Source organism: Microcaecilia unicolor, chromosome 2 (genome assembly GCF_901765095.1).
Source record: "Microcaecilia unicolor chromosome 2, aMicUni1.1, whole genome shotgun sequence".
Lineage (NCBI taxonomy): Eukaryota > Metazoa > Chordata > Amphibia > Gymnophiona > Siphonopidae > Microcaecilia > Microcaecilia unicolor.
In genome coordinates, this window is record NC_044032.1 from 493,350,260 (window position 1) to 493,374,272 (window position 24,013).

General features: G+C 43.5%; 1 protein-coding gene across 1 annotated transcript in view; it reads left to right on the plus strand.

Moving 5' to 3' along the window:
• The window catches only part of RGS12 (regulator of G protein signaling 12), a 331,188-nt gene extending 317,368 nt beyond the window's left edge, over nt 1-13,820 (plus strand). Inside the window, exon 18 of the mRNA XM_030191139.1 lies at nt 13,028-13,820. Coding sequence (XP_030046999.1) covers nt 13,028-13,389 — 362 coding nt within the window. The 3' untranslated portion in view covers nt 13,390-13,820. The remainder of the gene's footprint in view (nt 1-13,027) is intronic.
• Nucleotides 13,821-24,013: the final 10,193 nt, after the last annotated feature.

A 24,013-nucleotide genomic window follows, 5' to 3' on the forward strand; every position in this document is an offset into this window, starting at 1 on the left:
AAATCTTTAGAATTTAGGTACTATTCCTTCTGATTATAGAATAACTACTAGTAGTTCAACTACACCTGAACCATGTTCTTATGTTAAAGTTAGATGTGTAAAGAACAAGCTCTTTTTATTATGCAATTTTAGGCTTTTTTTTTTTCTATCTGAAACTTGGTTAACAGATGTTAACTGTCCAGAATTATCCCATCTAGTTCCCCCAAGATACAGTATCTTACATTCTCCTTGGTTAGGAATAAAAGGAGGTGGGTTAGCTGTTATTCATGAAAGATTTTTTTCATTTAAGCCTAACTGACTCTGCAGCTTTAAGAGACTTAGAATATATGTTTTGCAGATTTCAGAATGAACTATATTCTACCTTAGACTCAATAGGATTATTCATTGTGGTTTTTTTCTAGCAAAAAAGGTGCCGGTACTCAACTGCTAGGCCATCCTTCAGGGGTGGGGTGATATCACTGAGGGACCCACTCCACAATAGGCAGACACCAGTCACAGAATCTATGACAAGGCAAAATTGGTATGTAGAGCCTGAGCTCTTTCATTAAAACTTGGGGTCCATGAGTCAATTTTAGCAGACTATGGAAAAGGTGCCGATACTCAGTACCCCCAATTACCCCCTCAAATAAAAGCCCTGCGATTATTACTTCTTATCATCCACCTGGTTCATGGGTCTCTATTCAGGGTACCATATATGAGGTTTTTTTTACTGTTACACTATGCAATGTAATAGACTGATTATTTGGGGAGATTTAAACTTGCCGTTAGAACAAGATTTTGATTTTAGAGTTGAGTTTAAAACATTTTTTAGATTCTTATAATCTTGACCTGCCATCACAAGATATTACTTATGAAAAGGGTCATGCCCTAGATTTTATGATTTCTTATCCTTCACAGTTGATTACTAATATTACATGGTCGGCAGTTCCATGGTTGGATCATTGTAAAGCAGATTTTACTTTTTACATAGCGATGACATCAGCTTCTAAATTTCAATCTTGGCATTTGGTCAAGTCTAGAGCAAGTGTTGACCCTGAAATTTTCTGGTCATTGATTTATGATCGGTTGGATCATTTTATTACTGATCCAATTGAGCAGAAAAAAAGATGGGACCAAGCAATAGAAACTACTGCACAACTAAAGACTCGATAGTTAGTTTCTCTAAACCAGCACCTTGGTTTCATGATTGTCTTAGAGAGGAGAGAGAATTGCAGAAGGCCAGAGAGATGTTGGCAGAGAAACAGGGATATTGATATTAAATATAAATGGAGAAATGCCCTGAAATCTTACAAATTTCATGTTTCTGAAGCTAAAAAAAAACCCTATTATGCTTCTGTTCTAGGTTTTGAACAGGTTGATTCCAAAAAATTATTTCAGCTGTTGTGAACTTGATGGCTCCTTTCAGTTTCTTCTATAGGTTCTCAACCATCTGCTCAGGCCTTAGCTGACTTTTTCTGTAATAAAACTGTAAGTATTAGGGAAGATCTTTTGAGTACTCATTGTTGAATTCCAGAAATATGCCAGATTGAAAAATTTGAAGATTCTCAATCAGGTATTACTGCTAATCAGTTGTGGGATAATTTTAAAGCAGTCACTCCTGAAGTTGTAAGTTCTTTGTTACCTAAATTTTCAAACTGTTATTGCAGGGCCGTGCTGATGCAGTAAGCGAGGTAAGCTAAGCGCCGCGGGGGGGGGGGGGAGCGCTTGCCTTCCGTCTGCTCACTTGCAAAATCTTTCACCTGAACTTGTGATTCTCCTATTTCCACTGCCCTCCCCTTTTCATGCAAAGGAGCAGTATTAATTGAGGCAGGCACGCTCTTCAAGTTACATGAGAATACAACCAGATTGCTATTTATGCTTCAGTTTGGGGCTAGCTCCTCAGTCAGGGTGAGTTTCAGAGCTTGAAACAGCATTCAAATTAAAGAGAACCTGAAATTTTAAAAGTGCTAAAAATAAGTTTTAAAAGTATTTGCCTTAAATCTAATTGCAGAATTCAGGTGCTGGGAGTCTGTACTTTGTTGTCATATGCTCAGATTTGTTTAAATCATATGCAAATTAGTCCGGTGTTTTTCACTAAACATTCCCATGAGTGTCTGTATGTTAATCTGCATTCAAATAGAGCTCTCTGATTGGATGATCAGCTTCTGTTAAGAAATCTGCCCGGGAAGTGAACAGAGTGAGAGCTGTCCTTTGCCAAGAGAGACATCCAGCTGTGACTTCCTGTGTTTGTTGACTGAAGTTATAAAAGAGTGCCTGATTGTGGTAAATGAGAAAATATAAGTGAAAAGAGATTGGTGGCGATTGAAGTTTCTCTAGTGAGAAAAGGATCTGAATATTTCAGGATTACTTGAAGTTTATGAAGAATAGAAAAGGGTGAATTTCAGTTTAAGAGTGTTTAAATCCTATAAGCTATATAAAGGCTAGGTAGATTTAAGTGACTGTAAGCAAAGAAACCTTAATATTTGATCTGAAATAAATATTTGATCTGAGATAGTTGATCAGAGATAAATGTTTGATCTGAATTATATCCTTTGATGCAAAGGAGATTAGAATGCAATAGAGTATTTCTTTCTGTTTACCAGTACAGTCAAATAATTCCATTCCACTTAAATAATTTTTTGTTATATATATGAGGGAGTAGTATCTGGATTTATTGTAAATCAAATTGATTCCATTCACAGGAATTCATATTCACCTTCATGCATTCATCCGATATTATCTTTTAAGGATGAAGTTTTATTTTATGTTCACTCTGTCTCTTGTGAGCTGAGCAGTTAGTTTCCTCGGCTGGCACGACTACATATTAGAGGTACTTTGATACTGTGTGAAGTTTTACCACAGACGGGTGACATATATAAAACATTCTCCTTGGATAGGATGTGATATGTGAAAATACATTTTGCTTTAATGAAATTGCTAAACTTTAGAGTCAGAGACTTATCAATGAGGGATACGTACAGTGCTATTTTTTCCTGAGGTCCGGCTTACTTGCCTGCTCCCTTCTGTTCCTGCTCTGCTGGACCGGGGGGGGGGGGGGGGGGCGCCAACCGATAGTCTGCAGGGGGGCACCAGAGACCCTAGGCACGGCCCTGTGTTATTGTATGCTGGACATCTGTCCTTCCTATTTAATGGCTTATCCTCCATCTAGCATTGTTTTATGTCTTGTGAATTTTTTTAACAGTTTTTTATGGTTTGGTAAATTTCCACATGAGATGGGCCATATAGTATTAACACCGATACCTAAATCCAAGGATTTGGACTTATCTTTTACTTCTAGTTTTCGGCCCATCACCAGTATTCCCTTGATTACAAAATTGATGGAGACTTTAGTCAGTAAACAACCATCTTAGTTCATTGATTCACACTCTTGTTTTCATGCTACACAGTTTGGTTTCCGTACTTAGCACAGCACTGAATCTCTACTTCTTACACTGGCAACAATAGTTCGTGATTATTTAAGGGATAGCAGATGTCATTACTGCAGTTTGATATATCCCCAATTTTTGACCCAGTAGATCATGAGTTATTGTTGTTGAAATTAAGTGAACTGGGGTTAGTGGATTCTGTTTTGAATTGGTTTGTTGAATTTTTGGGTAATCGTACTTATAAGGTTTGGAAAGGTGGGGTTCTGTCTGAAGACTGGAATTCGACATGTGGGGTGCTTCAGGGCTCTCCCCTATCCCCCATGTTATATAATCTTTTCATGAACTCTCCAGGTTTAGTTACCTTTATCAACGGTATTCGTCTGTTTTCTTATGCTGATGAAATTTTGATGTTAGTTACCAGTCTGTCCTTCTTTAGATGACACTTTTATACCCGTTTCTGATTGTATTGATAAAATTCAGTACTGGGCTTTAAGAAATATGCTCAAACTTAATTCTGCTAAAACTAAAGTTTTTTGATTTACCAACTCTTTACTAAGAATTCCAGACTTAATACCATTGGAGTGGAGGAGTGGCCTAGTGGTTAGGGTGGTGGACTTTGGTCCTGAGGAACTAAGTTCAATTCCCACTTCAGGTACAGGCAGCTCCTTGTGACTCTGGGCAAGTCACTTAACCCTCCATTGCCCCATGTAAGCCACATTGAGCCTGCCATGAGTGGGAAAGCGTGGGGTACAAATGTAACAAAAATAAAATAAATAAAAATTGGCTCCAGGGAAAAGCCTAATGGTGGAGAAAGAATCAGGGGCATAGCCATGGGTGGGCCCAGGCCCACCCAGTTTTGTTTCAGGCCCACCCAGCAGTGGACGCAGCGGAGCGGAGGAAGCAGGCTGAGCACCGATCCCGCATCTGCCTCCTCAGCCCGCCACTGCCCCGCCGCCGCCGCCTGCCGTACCTTTAAATATTACAGTTTTGCTGGAGTCGCGGGCAGCCGGCATTGAAGACATCGGCAGGCTTTTGCCGGTTCCAGCAGCCTTCCCTTCCCTCTTTGCAAGTCGGATGATGGCTCCGCCCTCTTCTGACGTATTTCCTGTTTCTACGAGGGCGGAGCCATCATCCGACTTGCAATGAGGGAAGGGAAGGCTGCTGGAACCGGCGAAAGCTTGCCGATGTCTTCAATGCCGGCTGCCCGCGACTCCAGCAAAACTATAATATTTAAAGGTACGGCGGGGGCGGGGGGGCCGGAAGGAAACAGGGCAGACAGGAGAGGAGGGTTGCTGCACATGGTGGAAGAAGGGGAGAGGAGGGTTGCTGGATGGAGGGAAGGGGAGAGGAGGGTTGCTGGACATGGTGGAAGAAGGGGAGAGGAGGGTTGCTGGATGGAGGGAAGGGGAGAGGAGGGTTGCTGGACATGGTGGAAGAAGGGGAGAGGAGGGTTGCTGGATGGAGGGAAGGGGAGAGGAGGGTTGCTGGACATGGTGGAAGAAGGGGAGAGGAGAGGGCAGGGGAGAGGAGGGTTGCTGGATGAAGGGAAGGGGAGAGGAGGGTTGCTGGATGGAGGGAAGGGGAGAGGAGGGTTGCTGGACATGGTGGAAGAAGGGGAGAGGAGGGTTGCTGCACATGGGGGAAGAAGGGGAGAGGAGGGTTGCTGGATGGAGGGAAGGGGAGAGGAGGGTTGCTGGACATGGTGGAAGAAGGGGAGAGGTCAGGGGAGAGGAGGGTTGCTGGATGAAGGGAAGGGGAGAGGAGGGTTGCTGGATATGGTGGAAGAAGGGGAGAGGAGGGTTGCTGGATGGAGGGAAGGGGAGAGGAGGGTTGCTGGACATGGTGGAAGAAGGGGAGAGGAGGGTTGCGGGATGGAGGGAAGGGGAGAGGAGGGTTGCTGGACATGGTGGAAGAAGGGGAGAGGAGGGTTGCGGGATGAAGGGAAGGGGAGAGGAGGGTTGCTGGACATGGATGGATGAGAGGGAAGGGAGAGAGAAGAAATGCTGGACATGGATGGAGGGGATGGAAGAATGAGGAAGGAGATGAGATGAGGGAAAAGGAAGAGAGGAGAAAAACTGCACATGGATGAAGAAAATAGGCAGAAGCTGGATCCACTAGACAGTCAAGTCTGCAGAGGACCCAGCTTTTACTTATGGATATAGAGCAAGAAATGAAGAAGAAAGGAGGAAAGTAAAGAAATAAATGGAAAGGAAGCCCTGGAAATGGAGTTAAGAGGACAGATAGCAGCAGAATCGGATACTGGGCCAGCATGATCAGAAAAACAGTCACCAGACAACAAAGGTAGAAAAAAATCATTTTATTTTCATTATAGTGTTTGGAATATGTCCACTTTGAGAATCAGGTGCTCAATATTAAAAGTTTATATTTATTTACTTATTTATGGCATTTTATCCCACATTAAACATGAATTAAATTGGAACCTGGGATCATTTAATTTTTGTTTCCTGGAGACAGTAATGCATTGCCCCCCCCCCCCCCCAGGCTCTCTCCCCGGCTATAGCCAGCTCTGCAATTTTGAGGGGAGGTGGACGGGCGCAGAGGTGGACCGGGGAGAGAGCCTGTTGTTAAACATTTACCAGCACACCACTGTCTAGTGCCCACCCATCCAACATGTTGGCCCACCCAAAAATTGACTTCTGGCTACGCCACTGGAAAGAATCAAGAGTTTTGGGAGTGATACTCGATTCTGAACTTACCTATGATTCTCAAATTAAAAGATTGTGGAAATGCACTTTTTATCACCCGAGACAACTTTTTAGAATCACATTTTGCTTTATTAGTCCAGACGTTGGAATTGTCTCATCTGAACTATTGTAATTCTTTTTATATTGGATTAAATGCCAAGCTAGTGTATAAACTGCAGTTAGTTCAAAATACGGCAGTATGTTTAGTTTTCCATCTGAAGAAATTTGATAGAGTGTCTTCTTAACTCCAAAAGCTTCATTGGCTTCCTGTTAAGGCACGATTTGTCTTCAAGGTTGTTTGTACAATGTTTCAAGTCTTATATGGTAACATTTCCAGTCTGCTAATTCAACTGTTCCCTGATTTGTGTTTTTCCTCATTAAGATGATGCGATCAGTTCTTATTGAAATCTCCATCATTTAAGGGTATTCAAATTAAGCGTCAATTTGAAGTTCCATTTGGAACACTCTCCCTTTGCAAATTTGCTCTGAGACTAATTATATGCACTTGCATAAAAAACTAAAGACTTTCTTGTTTGGTAAATTTGAATTGTATATTAATATGATTTAGTTCTCTGTAATTCCTACTCTTTTGTTACCCGCCTTGAACATGCTGCTGAGATTATTGCAGTCTACAAATTGAAGATTAAATTAGATTAGCTGCTTCAGCATTGGGTGCATTGATCCGTATGACTGAAAGGCCTGTCTTGGACACTGGGAGTGGACATGCATCGTGGGTCTCCACCTGCCTCGATGCCGACTGCTGTGCAGGGCTCCTAGGACTAGTAAGCATCAGACCCGAACCCAAGGCGATGTGGGGATTTGACATCATCCTTGGCACCAAGGAGCATCGATGACCAGCATCGGGTAAAAGCCAAGAAGCATCAGCATCGATCCCTTTCGATGCAGAGTGCTGGGAGCTCTGGGGCACCGAGGGATTCGGTACCCAAGAAGTGTTGGTTTTGGGAGTACTGCACCCCCTCCATACGGGAGGTGCCGACACATGGGTCTTCATGCACCCATCTCAACCCCTGCAGTTCAGCAGTCTGCCTCTGAACTGACACCCCAGCCTTCCCCAGTGGCCTCTCTGGATAAGTGCATCTGAGCTATGCTCCCTGAGCTCTTGGCATGATTTTTACAACAGTGTGCATCGGCGGCACCAGCCATGCCTCTTGCTGCTGCCACGAAAGGCTCTCAGCCTGCGGTGAGGTCTCCGACGCCAGTGTTGCATATAGCACCAGTGTCGACAGCCACCCAAGTTGGCACTCTTTCAATGTCAGTGGAGGAGGCTTTGTTGGAGTCAAGGATGGAACTGACACCTCAACGCCCTTCTCAAGGACATGGCTCCTCTGCTTCAAGGTAGGCTTGGTCTCGGCCCACCGATGAAGAGTTCTTGTGGGAGTATGATGAGGATCCACAGTACTTCTTGGAGGAGGAGCCCTATGGTATCCCTCCTTTCCTCTGGAGAGGATCTGATCCCCTCCCCTCCAGAGGAAAGGAGGAAGTCTCCACCAGTGCCTTAAGATTTTGTTCAGGAAATGGTGGCTGCTATTCCCATTCATTTGAGTTGTTCAAGGTCATGGACTTAGAGAGGCTGTGATGGTCCCTCTTCACCAGATCCTGAAAAATGTTCAGCTGAAGAATTGGGAGTCCCCTCTGTCGGTCCCTGTCATGCCCAAGAAGATAGCCACCATGTATCAGATCCATAGTTCCCTAGGGTTTGACAGGCCTCAGTTGCCTTATCATTCCTTGGTGGTAGAATCCACACTCAAAAGAGCCAGGAGATCTAGGGACTATGCCTTGGCACCCCCTGGCAGAGAGGCTAGAACCTAGGATTCTTTTGGGCGGAAGCTGTATCAGGCCTCTATGCTCAACTCCAATATTCAATCTTACCAGCTCTCCATGAGCCTATACTTTTGGAACTTGGTGCACAGTATGTCTGATTTGGTGGATTCTCTCCCAGAGGAGCAGGCCGACTCAGTTGGTCAAGCAGCAGAAGGCATGTAGAAAGTTCTTAGCCAGGGGCGCTTATAACACATTTGATGTGATGTCCAGGATCTCTGTCCAGAGTATAGTGATGCACAGACTCTCCTGGCTGAATGTCTCTGACTTGGACCTATGTGGTCGAGTCCGTTCCACCAGGGGAAGAAGGGCAGAGATTCTATTCCAGGTACTTCCCAGTGCCCAAGAAAACAGACCTAAAGGCCTTGAAACAAATTCTTGTTCAAAGATAGGTCAAAGGTCAGGATGGTTTCCCTGGGCACTCTTCTCTCCATGATTCAGAAAAATGATTGGCTATGCTCTCTGGACTTAAAGGATGCTTACACTCACATCCTGATACTTCCATGTCACAGGAAGTACCTTCGATTTCAGCTTCGGACACATCACTTTTAGTACCGTGTGTTGCCTTTTGGCCTTATGCCAGCTCCCAGAGGTTTCACCGTGTCTTGCAGTAGTCGCAGCATCGCTACCAGACCGTGAGGCCATGTGTTCCCCAATCTGGAATATTGGCTGGTGAAGAGCACGTTAGAGGGCAGTGATCAGGAGTCCATGCAGAGTGGAGGAGTGGCCTAGTGGTTAGAGTGGTGGACTTTGGTCCTGGGGAACTGGTTCGATTCCCACTGCAGGCACAGGCAGCTCCTTGTGACTCTGGGCAAGTCACTTAACCCTCCATTGCCCCAGGTACAAATAAGTACCTAAGCCGCATTGAGCCTGCCATGAGTGGGAAAGCGCAGGGTACAAAAAAAAAAAAAAAAAGAACTGTTCAGGTGTTGGAGCTACTGAGGTTCATTTTAAACTACCCCAAGTCTCATCTCCATCCTGTTCAGCAACTGGAGTTCATCAGAGCCCTGCTAGACACACAGCAGGCCGGGCTTTTCTCCCTATGCCAAGGGCAATTCTCTTGCACTCTTATCACTCAGGTCTGAACCAGACAGCAGGTCACAGCTCAGGAAATTGTTAGGCCACGTGGTCTCCACTGTCCATGTCACGCCCATGGCATGTCTTCACATAAGAACTGTTCAGTGGACCCTAGCTTCCCAGTGGTGCCAAGCCTTGGGGAACCTAGTGGATGTCATCCGAGTAACACCAGAGTTGGTTCAGTCTCTACTTTGGTAGACAATTCAGTCCAATATGATTGTGGGACTTCTAATCTATTCTGAATTCCTCAGCCCCAGAAGGTGCTGTTGATGGATGCATCCCGACTTAGGTGGGGAGCTCATGTGGATGGACTTCACACTCAGGGTGCTTGGTCAGCTCAGGAATCAGATCTTCAGATCAACCTCCTGGAGCTATGGGCAATCTGGAGCTCTCTATAGGCTTTCAGAGATTGGCTGTCCGACCAAATTGTACTCATTCAAACAATCAGGTTGCCATTGGCGGGCAAGTCCAGTATCCTGGCTGACATACTAAGCAGGGTCATGCACCCACATGAGTGGTCACTCAAGATGGGCATTGCCTGAGAAATCTTCTGAGTGATTCACCTTAGTGTGATTAGTGCTTACCATCGCCATGCAGAGGGTAGGCCCATCTCTGGACAGCCTCTAGTTGTTTGCTTCACGAGAGGTTTGGTTTTGGCAAATCCCCCTGGCAAACCTCCCCGTGTCATGGGACCTCAACGTTGTCCTCACCCATGATGATAAAAGCTCCTTTGGAGCCACTGGATTCCTGTCATCTGAAGTACTTGACCTGGAAGGTCTTGTTTTTGGTGGCTGTTATTTCAGCGAGCATGGTCAGTGAGCTTCAGGCTCTAGTGGTGGATCCACCTTACACTAAGTTTCATCATAACAGAGTAGTTCTTCACATGCAGCCTAAGTTCCTGATTAAGATTGTGTTGGAGTTCTATCTGAACCTGTTGATCGTTCTTCCAACATTCCTTCCCAAACTTCATGCCCAGCCTGGCAAACATGCCCTGCACACCTTGGACTGCAAGTGAGCATTTCATTCACTTATGCCCAGGCTGGGCTAACTCTTGAGAGTCATGTGAAGGCTGACAATGTCACAGCCATGGCTGCATCGGTAGCCCACTTGAGATCAGCCTCCTTTGAAGAAATTTGCAAGGCTGTGACGTGGTCTTCAGTCCACTTGTTCACATCTCACTTCTGCTTTGAGCAGGATACCCAACGAGATAGTCGGTTTGGACAGACAGTTCTGCAGAATTTGTTTGGGGTCTAAAATCCAACTCCACCCCCCCCCCCCCCCCCCCCCCCGGCCCATTTTATTCTGTTCCAGTCAACATTCTCACACAGTTGTATGTAATTTCAGGTTAATTACTATTTTTCCCTCGCCATTGCGAGGTCCAGTTGACCAATGGTGGTTGTTTTTGGTGAGCCTTGTAGGTAGGGATTCCTACATATGAGAATATTATTTATTTATTTATGCATTCTTGTATCCCACTATTATTCAAAAACAAAATCAAATGTCAGATAAGGTCATCAACATTCGAAAATCAGTCCTCTGTAAATTGTTGCCAGATATTAGTGCTAGCCTGATATTAAAATACAATCATCTATCAGATGAGGTAAACGGCGTTCAAACACAATTTGTAGATTCACGTCACAGATTAATGCTAGACTGATAATACAACATTAGCGTTTGGTGGTGTGTCAAGAAGCATGGAAATTTTATGTTGAATTGCTGTTCAAATTTGTCATGGGCTACTCAGAAGGTCAACTTTCTGTGAGATATCACTCAGTTCAGGGCCCAGCAGATTGGTCCAGGAGGGTGGCTGGGTTGGAGCCTCTCACCATGCCTCTCATTTGGTGGCCATCTTAGTTTTTATGTGAGCAGTTGTTAATAAAGGGCTCTTTTGTCCTCGGAGAAAGCGAAGATATTTACCTGTAGCTGGTGTTCTGTGAGGACAGCAGGCCATTCATTCTCATATACCCTCCCACCTCCCATTGGAGTTGATTCCATACTATGTACTGTACTGATGGTCCTTTGCTCTCGCAGTGGGCAGGAAGACCCTCACGCATGCATGGTGGGGACACTGTGCATGCTCTTAAAGCTGTATTGGCTTGTTTAAGCTCTGCACTGGAAGATGTGGATGACGTCAATGGCCTGCTGTCCTCAGAGAATACCTGCTACAGGAAAGTATCTTCGCTTTATCAGCAGCAACAGCAATTAATACACACCTGCCTCTGGCTGGTCCCTCTAACTCATTTTCCTGGTTCTGCTTTGGTGAGACATGGCATACAGAAAGCTCCAGGGCCAGCCCGAGGCAGTGTGCATTATTCGCTGCTGATAAAGGCAAGTGTGAAGGAGTGGGGGGGGGGTGGGTGGATTGGGAAGCAGGAAGAAACTTGAGAGTGATCATCAGCTGGCAGAAAACTGGCACTTACATTGCCCAGTTTTCTGTCCTGCAGGCCACCAGCCTCTTTTTGGAAAAACCAGCCAGGCTGGCCAAAAACCAGCTGGTTGGGAACCAGTTACCACTTGTTAACACAGTACCACCTTTTAGTAAATCAAGTCCTAGTCTTTATTCATTCTGTCAATTATTGTTTGCAACTATTTCAATCTAAGTGCTGCTTTTACAACTTGAGACCACTAGAGTACAGCGCTGCGTAACCCTGGCAGCGCTATAGAAATGCTAAGTAGTAGTAGTAGTAGAGTAGATTCCTTGAAATTCTATGACGATTATACACATTTGAAACTTGTTTTGAACTATTGTTAATTTGCTTGTAGTCTGAATCATGTTAATGGTTTCTGCAGGTTTAAAGGCTAAGGGACCGATTTTCAAATCCTAATGCTGGCGTTAGAGGCAGTTGGCGCCGGACTAGCACGCACGTTAATGTGCACAGAATGTTCAGAGGGCTCTAGCACAGGAAACAATACGCATGCTAAAGATGGCCGCAAATTGTTTTTAAATGTACTCAAACGGATGTTAATGAGGTCATTTGCTATTCTCTCCCAATGCTCGGAGAACAGTGCAGAAACAAATGCTGCCCTTAAAGCTGGAAACCTACCTCCAGCTTGGGGGTGGCATTGAAGACTTTGAAGAGAGAATTTCATCAGACTTTCTCACTTTAAACTTCTGTTTTTTGTCTTCTTTTAGAAACAGAAAGAAGCCTGTGCAGTCTATAAATGCTGATAGTGAGAAACATATGTGTGTGGGTCTGAGCAAAACAGAAAGCGCAAGCACACATCGGCGCCTGTTTTTCTGCACTTAAATATGAGCCTTTCAAGTGAAAACAATTTTTGTAAAGCTTATATTTAAAGGTGCAGAAGAGCGTCACTGATATGTGCTTGCCCTTCTAGTCTTGCCTGCTTTTCCCTTCTGTTTACCACGATTTCTGTGATTGCATTAGAGTAATCATATGCCTGGGATAGCATGGTAATGCAAGTGTATATGAAGTATTTGGTTGCTATTTGAAAGCAGTTGAATGCTTTTGTTTAAATTTGTGCGAATGCACCAGCCACATTCCTCTCCCTTGCTTTCAGTTTCATTTAGAGGCCCTTTTACCAAGTGGCGATAAAAAGTGGCCCACGGTGGTATCGGCACATGGGATTGCTGCATGCGGAGGCCACCTTTTACTGCCATTACAGAGGCAGTAAATGGCCAGGTGGTATTTTATAAATTGCTGTGCAGCCAGTTACTGCTGGAGTCCTTACTGACTCTTATTTTCTAGCACCGGAAATGATGTGCGGCAGACCCGGAACTACCACTGGGCTTCTGGGAGAGCACGACAGTATGGCCAATTTGCCATGTGCAAACCCAACGATAGCCCTACCGTCTCATTGTAAAAGGGTCCCATAATTTGAATACTATTTCCTTTGAGCATTGGAGAGTCAGGTTTCTATACTGCTCTTGCACTGTGGGGTCTGCGCTGTTGGCTTTAGTGTCGGACCTTTGGGCATCGGAGCTTAAGGAGGGTACAACCAAAGAGGATTTTCACAATGTGATGTTGACAATTCATTATTTAAATGCAGTCTAAAAGGATTTGTTTTGCTACTCTTTGGCAGGTGCAAGTCATGGGCAGAAGAAAGCTTCCTTGGAGACCACAGGAAGCTATCGAGACCAAAGCTCTGATAAACCCAAGACCAGCAGAAACCTACAAGCAGATGGTGGTTCTACTCAGCCAAACAATCAACTCCCTGCAAACAGAATAATTGATGTGGATGGTATCCAGCTGGAAGAAAGCAAAAAAGGAAGTGCAGAGGATTCAGAGGGCAACCTCAGCTTTGAAGGCTATATTTCGGAACTGAGATCTTGCCAGGGGAGGATGCGTACAGGAGTCTACAGGACGTCAGATCTCCCATCCATGATTACTGCTAAATCAAAGCAAAAAGACTTGAACGATACGTGCAAAGCAACCTTTGTATAAAAAAATATGTAAAAATATTCTGTGAATTCTGCAGCTTTTATTTAATATAGGGTTGATAATCTAATGCACTGTTTCTATGAATTTTCACTTGTCTGAAGGAAAGTCCAGTTAAATTAAAATAAGCAGATCATGGTTGCATGCATTACTAGTCAGTGTTTTGAGAGCGCAATTGAACTTTTGTATCTTTTCTGTGTCATGAATTTTGCCAAGTTTTTGGACAATCTGCCATTATTCTTAACTATCTGTTTTGATACTTTGTCTAGGAATTTGTCACTTTATTGATTGGACTAATGTACTGTAGAGCAGATTAATTGCCCTTGCATTCAATGTGGGATTCGTATTCAGATGGAACTACATCAATTATACTGCCTGAGTGAAATATGGATGGGCTACCAGGTGCAGAAAATCTACTGAACAGTAGAAATATAGAATATCTGTATAAAATGAGTTAATAAAAATATGTATTTCAGTTATAAATTATGATTGAATTTAGGTCTTAAGTTAGTTTTGAATTATTTCTATGTTACACAACAGACATTGTCCAAATAAAAAAGAACAGAAGTTCCATCTTAACGAGGAAGGAACTCACTATTGCATGGTATTAATAAGGGTATTGAGGACAATTTTGAAAGCCAACCGCATGGATAAATACTGATTTACATGTGTCATTTGGTTTTCTGAAAAGTGCTTTCCCTCACGGCACATAAAAGTACTGCTAGCTGTGTTTAGAAGAGGCATTGCCAAGCCTATGTTTAGTTTGGTGGAGGAAAAAATATACATATATTACATTTTCAAATCTATGCCCATTATTTTCCATGAAAATGAGGACTCCTACCACTACTTATAATTGCCATAGTGCTACTAGATGTACGCAGCACCGTATACATTATATATGCAGGTATTTTCTCTGGCCCTAGTGGGCTTACAATCTAAGGTGATTTTTGTACCTGAGGCAATGGATGGTTAACTAACTTGCTTAGGGTCACGAGGAGGTGCAGTGAGAATTGAGCCCAGTTCCCCCCCGGATCTCAGCCTGCTGTATTAACTATTAGGCTACTCCCCCACCCCCCATGCAAAAAGCAGGTGTAAGGCTTCACAGGTGTTTCGTACCCACAGCAGGTTAAGTCTGCAAGTGCTTTCATTTTGAAAATTGTACAAAATCTGTAGGTAAGACATTTCCATGTACTTTGGTCCAGTTAGGGCAATATGACAACTTCCATTATTTCTTACCAAAAATATAATAACCCATTGCAGGTTACATTCAGTGGTTCCGCAATATCATTAAGATATCCATTTAAAGCAGATCACTGACTGTGTGGTGCTAACTTTATATGAATAGTACCCTGAAAACATAAGAACATAAGAAAAACAACGCTGAGTCAGATCAAGGCCCACTGAGATCAACAGCCTGTCTCCAACAGATTTCAAAAAGTAAATCTATTTCCCATATTTCCTTTCCAGGGATGAACAATAGTCTACCTGGCTAATAATTTTGTATGGACTTTAATTCCAGGAAGTTCTTCAATCCTCTTTTGAATTCCGCTATGTTGGTCGCCTTGACCACATCCTCCTGTAACAGATTCCATAGTTTAATTATGTTCTAGGTCTTGTTTTTGTGTGAACCAACTGTTCCCTATCTAATTGTTCCACCTCATTCATTATTTTATAAACTTTTATTATATTCCCATTCAGTGTATTAATAAACTAAGACCTGCTGCCTCTGTGGTCTGACTTATATGGATAAGTTATACAGATAGTGGCTGTATATCACCGCTATCCATATAATTTTAGGCTCTGCGTCTGGAACACCCTTGGCTCCTTTTCATTGATATAATATGGGGCCGTTTTACTAAAGTAGAGTATGTTTTTGCACTCACTGTGTGTTAATTGCAAAAACTAGCAAACAGTTTGTGTAAAACATATATGGTACATGCAGGAGGCGAGTTCAGCATCTACTTTCCATTCACCACATAGGACAGACAATTACTGCACAGCACTGTGCTACATATAGAGCCAGATAGATAGCATGGGTGCTCCTGCACTGACCCTGCATGTAACATGGTGCAGGCTCACTCCAAATGTAAAAAAAACCCCAAAATGAAACAAAACAAACAAAAACACAAATCACAGCTATGGTGATGCACCACTTGACACATCCCCCAATTGAGCTGCCCCCACACATACCAATCTGATGCCTCCCAATAGGTCCCCCCCACCAATATGAACCCTCAAATAGAGCCCCCCCTCCAATCTGGTCCTCCCCTGGCAGCTTCTCCTACTTTACTACAGCATTCAGAGGAAGCCTCTCCTCTAACAGCACCCCAACCCTCCTGAGAATTCCCAGGCCTTACCTACTAGACCCTGATGGTCTCCTGCCCCACTAAACCATGATGGTCTAGTGGAGTGGGAGTGGTCCTCTCTGCTGTTGCCCCATATGGCTCCAGATGCAAAACGAGCCTGCTGACTCCTAGTAGTAGTATCATAGTACTACTAGTGGTCAGCCTTCCATATAAGGGCAAATTGTTTTTACTGAGCCTGTCATGGTACGGGACTGTCAGTAGCAGGGTGTAGGTGCATTTGAGTCAGATAATTACCCTAATTATTGGTTATGGCTATCTCCCTTGCCTATAGGATGATTTGCACCTTTATGCGGTCCCAAAACACAAAAAAATGTTTGTATGAAAATTTGCTGGCAATACAAGGAATTAATGCCACATTTTGGAAATGTATATTACAATTTGGGCCCTGTTTACTAAGCTGTGCTGTAGGTGTGCAAACTTAAAATTAGCATGCTACCGATAGAGACAACCATAGGAATATAATGGGTGTCTCTATCATTATAGCGCACTAAAACGTTCGCGTGCCAACAGCGCAGCTTAGTAAACAGGGCCCTTTATTTGTAATATAAAATAGATGAATATTGGAATGGCAAATCAATTGCAAAACTTAGCAAAGTAATGAGGTAAGAAAGCAGTACAACCAATAAATTATTCCTAATTCAATCTTAGAATACCCTAAGGAACCTCATTCCAAAGGCCTTGAATCACACTTGGAACTTGGCAATGCTTTCTATCTAACCCTGGCAATGTTAAGGATACTATTGGTCTCACCTGAGTTGTGGGATGCAGATAAAAGAGTTCTTAGCTCCCTCGGTGTGGCAGATCTCATCTCTCTCTCTCCTAGACTCCAAGCTGATATTTCACAGCTGGTTCTTGGATCAACTGGTCTGACTGCATAAGGTCATTTAGATAAGTGCTCGATAGCCGCCGAGAGAGGGAGGCAAAAGTCCCCGGGCACAGGGGTCACTCTCTCCTGCTCCTGAAGGGACCCGGGTGATCGCGTCCCGATAGGAACAGGAGAGAGAAAACTCCGCCATCAGGCCCCCTTTGCATTGCCTGTCTAGCAGCTGCTGGACCCTCAGGCCATGCGTTCTCAGTTTTGAGACTGAGCATGTGTAACCTGAGAAAAGCAGCCGCAGGGGCAGGTAATGCTGGGCAGAGGAAGGAGCCGCGTTGCCTGCAGCTGGTGGGGCCAGCCAAGGTACTTTGGGCGGGCAGCAGAGGCGATGACGATGATGATTTTAGGGGGGGGGGGGCGACAATGACAATTCTGCCCCAGGCCCAGCAGCAGTGGTGGCGGCCCTGCCCCAGGCCCGGCTCAGTCTCTCAGCGGCCCTGCTCTGCTCCGTGGTATCTCAGTCTGTGTTCTCAGTGGAAGACTGGCTCAGTGAGGATGCTGGAATTCTGGAAGCACGCCGTTCTCAGGAACTTGGCGTAACTGGGATTTTATTATTATTATTTTTGTTACATTTGTACCCCGCGCTTTCCCACTCATCGCAGGCTCAATGCGGCTTACATGGGGCAATGGAGGGTTAAGTGACTTGCCCAGAGTCACAAGGAGCTGCCTGTGCCTGAAGTGGGAATCGAACTCAGTTCCTCAGTTCCCCAGGACCAAAGTCCACCACCTTAACCACTAGGCCACTCCTCCACTCTCCTCCCTTTCCCCCCCCCCCCCCCCCCCCCCATAGCCTAGCATCTCTTGGTCCTTTTTTCTCCACAGCCCCATAATCTTCCTGTCCCACCTCTCTTCCCTCCTGTTGCCCCCCCCCATAATCATCCACGCTCTCCTCTCCAATGGCCAACATTGCTCCCTCCCTCTTTCCTGCTATTGTTCTTTCTCTCCCCCCCCACCCTGTCCCACATGAACCAGAATCCCTTCCTTCATCTTTCCTTCCTCCCTCCCTCACATTTTTCAGTATCTGCCTCTCTCTCCATTCCTTCCTTGGGTCCAACATCTTTCTCTTTCTTCCCAACTGCCCTCCCATCTAGCATCTCTCTCCCTCCCCACCACTCCCGAGTCCAACAAATTTCCCTCTCTCTTCCTTCCTTCCCTCCACCCCATTGTCTGCCATCTCTCTCTCTGCCTCCCCTCTGTTCCTGGGCTCATCATTTCTTTCTCCATCCCCTCCTCTACTGCCAGTATGGCATGTCCTCCTTTCTCTCAAACCCTTTCCCTGTTCTACTTTAAGATAGCTCCAGGAGGCCTCGTGGTCTGTTATCTCCCCTTTCTGTCATCCTGATCCGAGGTCTTCCTCCCTTCCCTGTCCAGCTTACTTCATGTTTTGTTGACAGGGGATCATCAATTCTGATACACTGCCTGTGACTGCTCCAGTGCTGAGGAACAGCACTGGGGAGTCACAGGCAGCATATCAGAATTTCTGCTGCGCCAATGATCTCCCATCAACAAAAACATGACAAGGAAGGGAGGGAAACCTCAGATCAGGGTGATGAGAAGGGGAAGAGATAGCGGACCGCGGAGGCCCCCTGGAGTTGTGGGGCCCAGGCCACCTGCCCTGTTTGCCCCCCTCAATGCCAGCCCTGAGCTTGGCGTAGCTTAGCTCAGCTTAGGAAGCTTAAACTTAAGAGTCTCTATCTCTCTCTGGCCTCAGATCTCTCTGTAGGGTGGAATAGCTTCCCATAGCCATTGAACTCTATCAGGATGTATGAGTCCACGATTATATGCCAGAATCGAATCACATGTGAAACAGTTCTCTGATTGGATGATGGGAAGAGCTGGTCACATGAATTCCCTTGGAACCAATCAAGTCCAGGTGTTCATGTGAAAAAGGTTATGAGCAAGGACTGAAGTACTGATGGACAAAACACAGGTCAGGATGGGCTAGGGCATCAAACCAGTTTAAGCCAGTGCACTTTACAGTGTTGCTAATCAAGGATATAGGCCCAAAAGTATATTTTGTAAGGTCTCATGATCACACAAAAAACAACAGACAAAGGCAAATTCAGTGTCTCTAGCATAACAAGGTGTCCTTGTCAAAGTCCATTATGCAGTGCGTTAGGAATCCATGACAGGATGTTTATGATGCAGTCAGCATTTGTTTCATAGGCCTCAGGCTAATGCAAGCCTTAAACACACAAACAGGTATGGCCTATGTGTAGGCCTTTGGTGGTATGTCAAGTGCATTGAAATAAATAAATAAATATCACTAGATGGGTATACTGTCTGCCTTCTCTTGAGGTGGCAGTTGTGACAGCTAGTGCATGATGGCAACCCATGCATTAGTTGTCACAGCCAGCCACTCCACTGACCTGCTCATGTCATGGCCAGTTCCCACCCCTACCCATGTTAAGCAGTTAGCATGGGTTTTTTGTACTGCACTGCTGGTTTTAACATGCAGTAGACATTAGTGTGGGTCAGCAGTAATGTCTAAATACATTCAAGCTTCTTTACATAACTTAGTAAAAGACCTTCTATGTTTTGATCATATATTAATCTATATAGCCAAAATTTATCTGTTTAGCTGGGCAGCAAATTTAAACAAAAGCATTTGATTGCTTTCAAATAGCAACCAAATTCTTCATATATACTTGCATTACCATGCTATCCCAAGCCTTTGATTACTGCTAATGCAATCATATAGCATAATTTGATTCAACTTACCCATTGTTGATATAAAGTAAACCAGCCTCAATATAGTCTGTGGCCTATTTACTAAGGTACACTAATGTTTTACAGTTACTGCATGTTACATTTCCCAAAGTTAATGCAAAGTAACTGCAAAACCTCTGTGTTAACTGTTAAGGATAGTTTGTTATTTGGTTAATGTAAAAAAAAATTATTTACTGTGCATTAAGAGCATGGCAGATAATGTAAAGCAGTTAGTTACACCTCTCGAGAATAATGAGCCCTTGGCTATCAATAATTGGGTGCTAACAACCAATTATTGAAGTTATTTGGCACTCATTAAAATTTGCATGCGCATCTGACTGTGCGCTATTCTATACGATATGGCACTTAACTCTAATAGTGAATAACTCAAAACAAGGCATGGCCATGGGCATGTTACAGGTATTTCAAAAAGTTGTATGCATAGTTATAGAATACAGCACAGAGTAAAAAAAAAAAAAAAAAGAAGCAAATCGCCCAAAAACTTTCATCAAAATTTGAAATTATTCACCACGAAATCTTTGAATATATAAACAGTCATGAGCCCAACATGGCCGCATTTCACCCTACTAAAGGGTTGTGTGAGGGGCTTGATATACCAACTGTAAAAGACACTTATAAATAATCATAAAACAAAAAGGCTGTAAAACAATATATAGACCAAATAATATAAACAGATAAATAATGAACCATCCATAGAAAACATCAATAAATAATTAAAAAAATATTTAAGAACCAGTTAATGCATACGCCAGTGGTGCAGTCTAAACAATTCCACCTATTGGACTTTAATTAGCTGAAACCAAAATACACATGTACTCAGTATATAAACAAACACTAATACAAAATAAGGAGCCATATAGCAGCTACAGTTTTAAAATAAAAGGGAAGTACAGCAGACATTGTTTTGAACTATTGTAGTAACAGCAGTTCATAAGAAAGACACACCTTTCCTCTTTAACAAATAGCAGCAACAGCAATTCCTGTTCAAAAATTAAGCATAGTGACTTTGCCTTGCTATATCAGTAGTTAATGAGAAAAATACAGCACACACATACTTCCTCTGCTGAGAAACAGTAGCAATTTGTGTGAATCTACCAGTGTGAGTAGAAAGCCCACATGATATAGAGGCTCCAGAGGTTGTTATTAACTCAGATAGGTAGTAGAGAGGTTGGGAAAAGTAATAAAAAGTAATTTAAAAAATTGTGATAAAACGCTACACCAATTGTCCAAAAAGCACCTTAATGGTGTTAAAAAAACACTTTCAAACAACATAACTTTAAAAAGTCTCCAGACTTTAAAAAGACTCTTAAAAAGCTAAGAAACACTAAAACTGCTATGCGTTTCAAAACGTACGTTTCAATGATGTCACAAACCAGTTATTCACACTGTATACAAAATCAGAGAAAAACTGAAAAGCCAGTCTCTTGGTTCAAGCCATGCAGTGCAACAGTCTGGAATCTAAAAATCAGTCCCTGCTCAGTCCTTAAAAAAATCTTATCAAGATCTCATCCTCTCCATGATGTTCTTAGGCTTGTTAATACAAAAAAAATCTGTAGTCCTCAAAAGAATGAACAGACTGTATGGAGTGTTCCACTAACGGTTTATCCTTAATGCTCCTTTTGATGGCACTTTTGTGTTCAATAATCCTTATGATAAATCTCTGATCTTACCAATATACATTAGTCCACACGGACCTATAGCTGCATACAAAATTCCAATGGCCTTATAGTTTAAGAACTGACGTAACATAAAAATATCTCCATTTGTAGGATGTGTAAATTCTTTGATCTCCGAATTGACTGAACAGACTGAACAAGAGCCACATTTAAAATGTCCAGATGGCAGATTCCTTACAGATGAAGTAGCACATGGTAACGCAGATGGTACTAACATAGCCCTTAATTTTTCTCTCTTTTAAATGCAGTCACTATATCACTATCAGAGAAGTGCTTAATACCTTCAATAATGTGCCAATGTTTTCTTAATACTCCCACCAAGCTATTAGACATGTGGTTGTATGTAAGTGGGCAGGCATCTTTCCTGTGGTAGCTTTTTTTCACACTTTAAAAGTTCTTTCCTTTCTATCTATGTTGCATGCTGCAAGCAAGTCCTTATACAGACATCAGGATATCCTTTCTCTTTAAATCTCTCAATCATTTATCCAGATCTTGCTTCGTAAGTAGCCTGATCTGTACATAATCTTTTAAGTCTAAGCAATTGACTATAAGGCAGGTTATGATCTACTGTGGCAACTGCTGTAACCCAAAATTTTATCTACATCTGTGGGTTTCCTATAAATATCTGTAATACATTTGCCTCTAGAGAAGGAAATGTTGATACCCAGAAAAGGTACACAGTCTTTGCTGTACTGCATCTGAAATTTAATGTTAGAATCTAAATGGACAGTGGCGTAGCTACGTAGGGCCGGGGGGGCCCGGGCCCTGTAGATTTGGCCCTGGACCCCCTTGCCAATGACCCTCTCGACCCCCCTCCCACCACCAACCCTCCCCCGCTGTTGCCATGGGCTACCTTTGCTAGCGGGGTCCCCAATCCCCGCCAGCTGAGGAGGTCCTCTTCTTCCTCCGAAGGCTTCGTTCTGTTTCTGTGAGTCTGACATCCTGCACGTACAACTTTGTAAGAGCAATGCTTGCGATTTCTACTATGAACTCTGTAGGTATTCTCTGAAAAGACTCTCTGGGACCCTTTTACTAAGCCGCATAAGCTTCTACGCACGCCCAATATGTGCCAAAATGGAGTTACCACCCAACTACCGCATGGCTCTTACGGTAATTTCATTTTTGATGTGCGTCCAAAAAATATTTTTTAGTTTTCGGACGCGCGGCAAGTGGCATTTCATACGCCTAGGTCATTACCACCTGGTTACTGTGTGAGTCTTTACCACTAGGTCAATGGCCGACGGTAAGGTCGCAGACCCAAAATGGATGCACGGCAATTTTGATTTTGCTGCACGTACATTTTTGGCAAACATTTTTAAAAAGCATTTTTTACAGGTGCACTGAAAAAATGATTCTGTGCACGCCCAAAACACGTGCCTACACTACCGCAGGCCATTTTTCAGCGCACCTTAGTAAAAGGACCCCTCTATTCTTAATGGTATCTCAAATTATATCTATAGCATCCAACTGTGGTATATTCATGTATAGGGTCTCCACATCCAACATCACCAGGATAATTTCACCTACACATTCCATATTACTTAAGATGTTGATAATATCTGCAGAGTCCCTAGTGTAAGATGGTATCTTAAATACAAAATATCTTAAAAATGTATCTGTGAACACAGAAAGTGGTTCAAGTAATGAGTCAGTCGCTGAGATAATGGGTCTTCCAAGCGGTGCTATAAGAGATTTATATATCTTTGACAAAATGTAAATTGTTGGGGTAACCGGATGTTTAACATTCAAAAATTAAATGTCTATATTTGTCAAAAATTGTCCCTCTTTAGCTATATCCAAAAGAGAACTAATTTCACTTTTAATTATAAGTATGGGATAACTCATGAGTTTCCTATAGAAAGTTTGATTACTTAATTGTCTCTCCATTTCAGATATATACATGTCAGTGTCCATTACAACTACAGCACCACCTTAATCTGCAGGTTTTATTGTAATGGTCCCATCTGCTTTTAATGTCTCAATAGCTGCTTTCTCTTCCTTGCTTAAGTTCTGGGAGACTTTTTTCTTCTTTGCTTCAAGTTTACTAATATCCTGCAGGTGTAAGTCTGGCACCTAAAGTTAGGCGCAGGAATTAGCGCTGATTTTTTTCCAGCCCCAAATTTTGAGCATCATTTATAGACTTTCTTCCTTTGTTTTCCTCTCCTGACCTAAACTTAAATGTTCCTCTGAGAATGCCACCTCTATGTGTGGCTAAAATTATGTCTAATGGCTTGAGGGGGAGGGTATGGCAGGGTTTCACGCAAGGCATGTAATATGGAGCTGTGGCAGGGATAAACCTCCAGCCTCCTGACCCCTGGTGCTGTGTTGGGCCATATTGGGCAGGGGAAGAACAAACCCTCAAGGCCCTACCTCCATTGAATGTCCTCCTCCTCTCAGTCACAGTCCTATCACCTAAGCAGGTACTCCACTGTATCCAGGCCAGCTTCTGGATCAAAATGTAATCTACTGGAATGATTTCTTGAGATAAAAATGGACAAAGACTTATGGGGTGAACAAAAAACTAAATCTTTTAGCAGGAATATATCGTGATCCAGCTGGAATCCTTTCCTTTCTTCACTGACTCACATAGAGGGGCATAATCGAAAGGGACACCCAAGTTTTGCTGAGGACGTCCTCGCAAAACGTCCCGGTGGAGGGGCAGGGAAACCCGTATTATCAAAACAAGATGGACGTCCATCTTTTGTTTCGATAATGCGGTCAAGGACGCCCAAATCTTGAAATTTAGGTCGTCCCTAGAGATGGTTGTCCCTAGACTTGGTCGTTTCTGATTTTCTGCAATAATGGAGACCAAGGACGCCCATCTCAGAAACGACCAAATGCAAGCCCTTTGGTCATGGGAGGAGCCAGCATTCATAGTGCACTGGTCCCCCTGACATGCCAGGACACCAACTGGGCACCCTAGGAGGCACTGCAGTGGACTTCATAAATTGCTCCCAGGAACATAGCTCCCTTACCTTGTG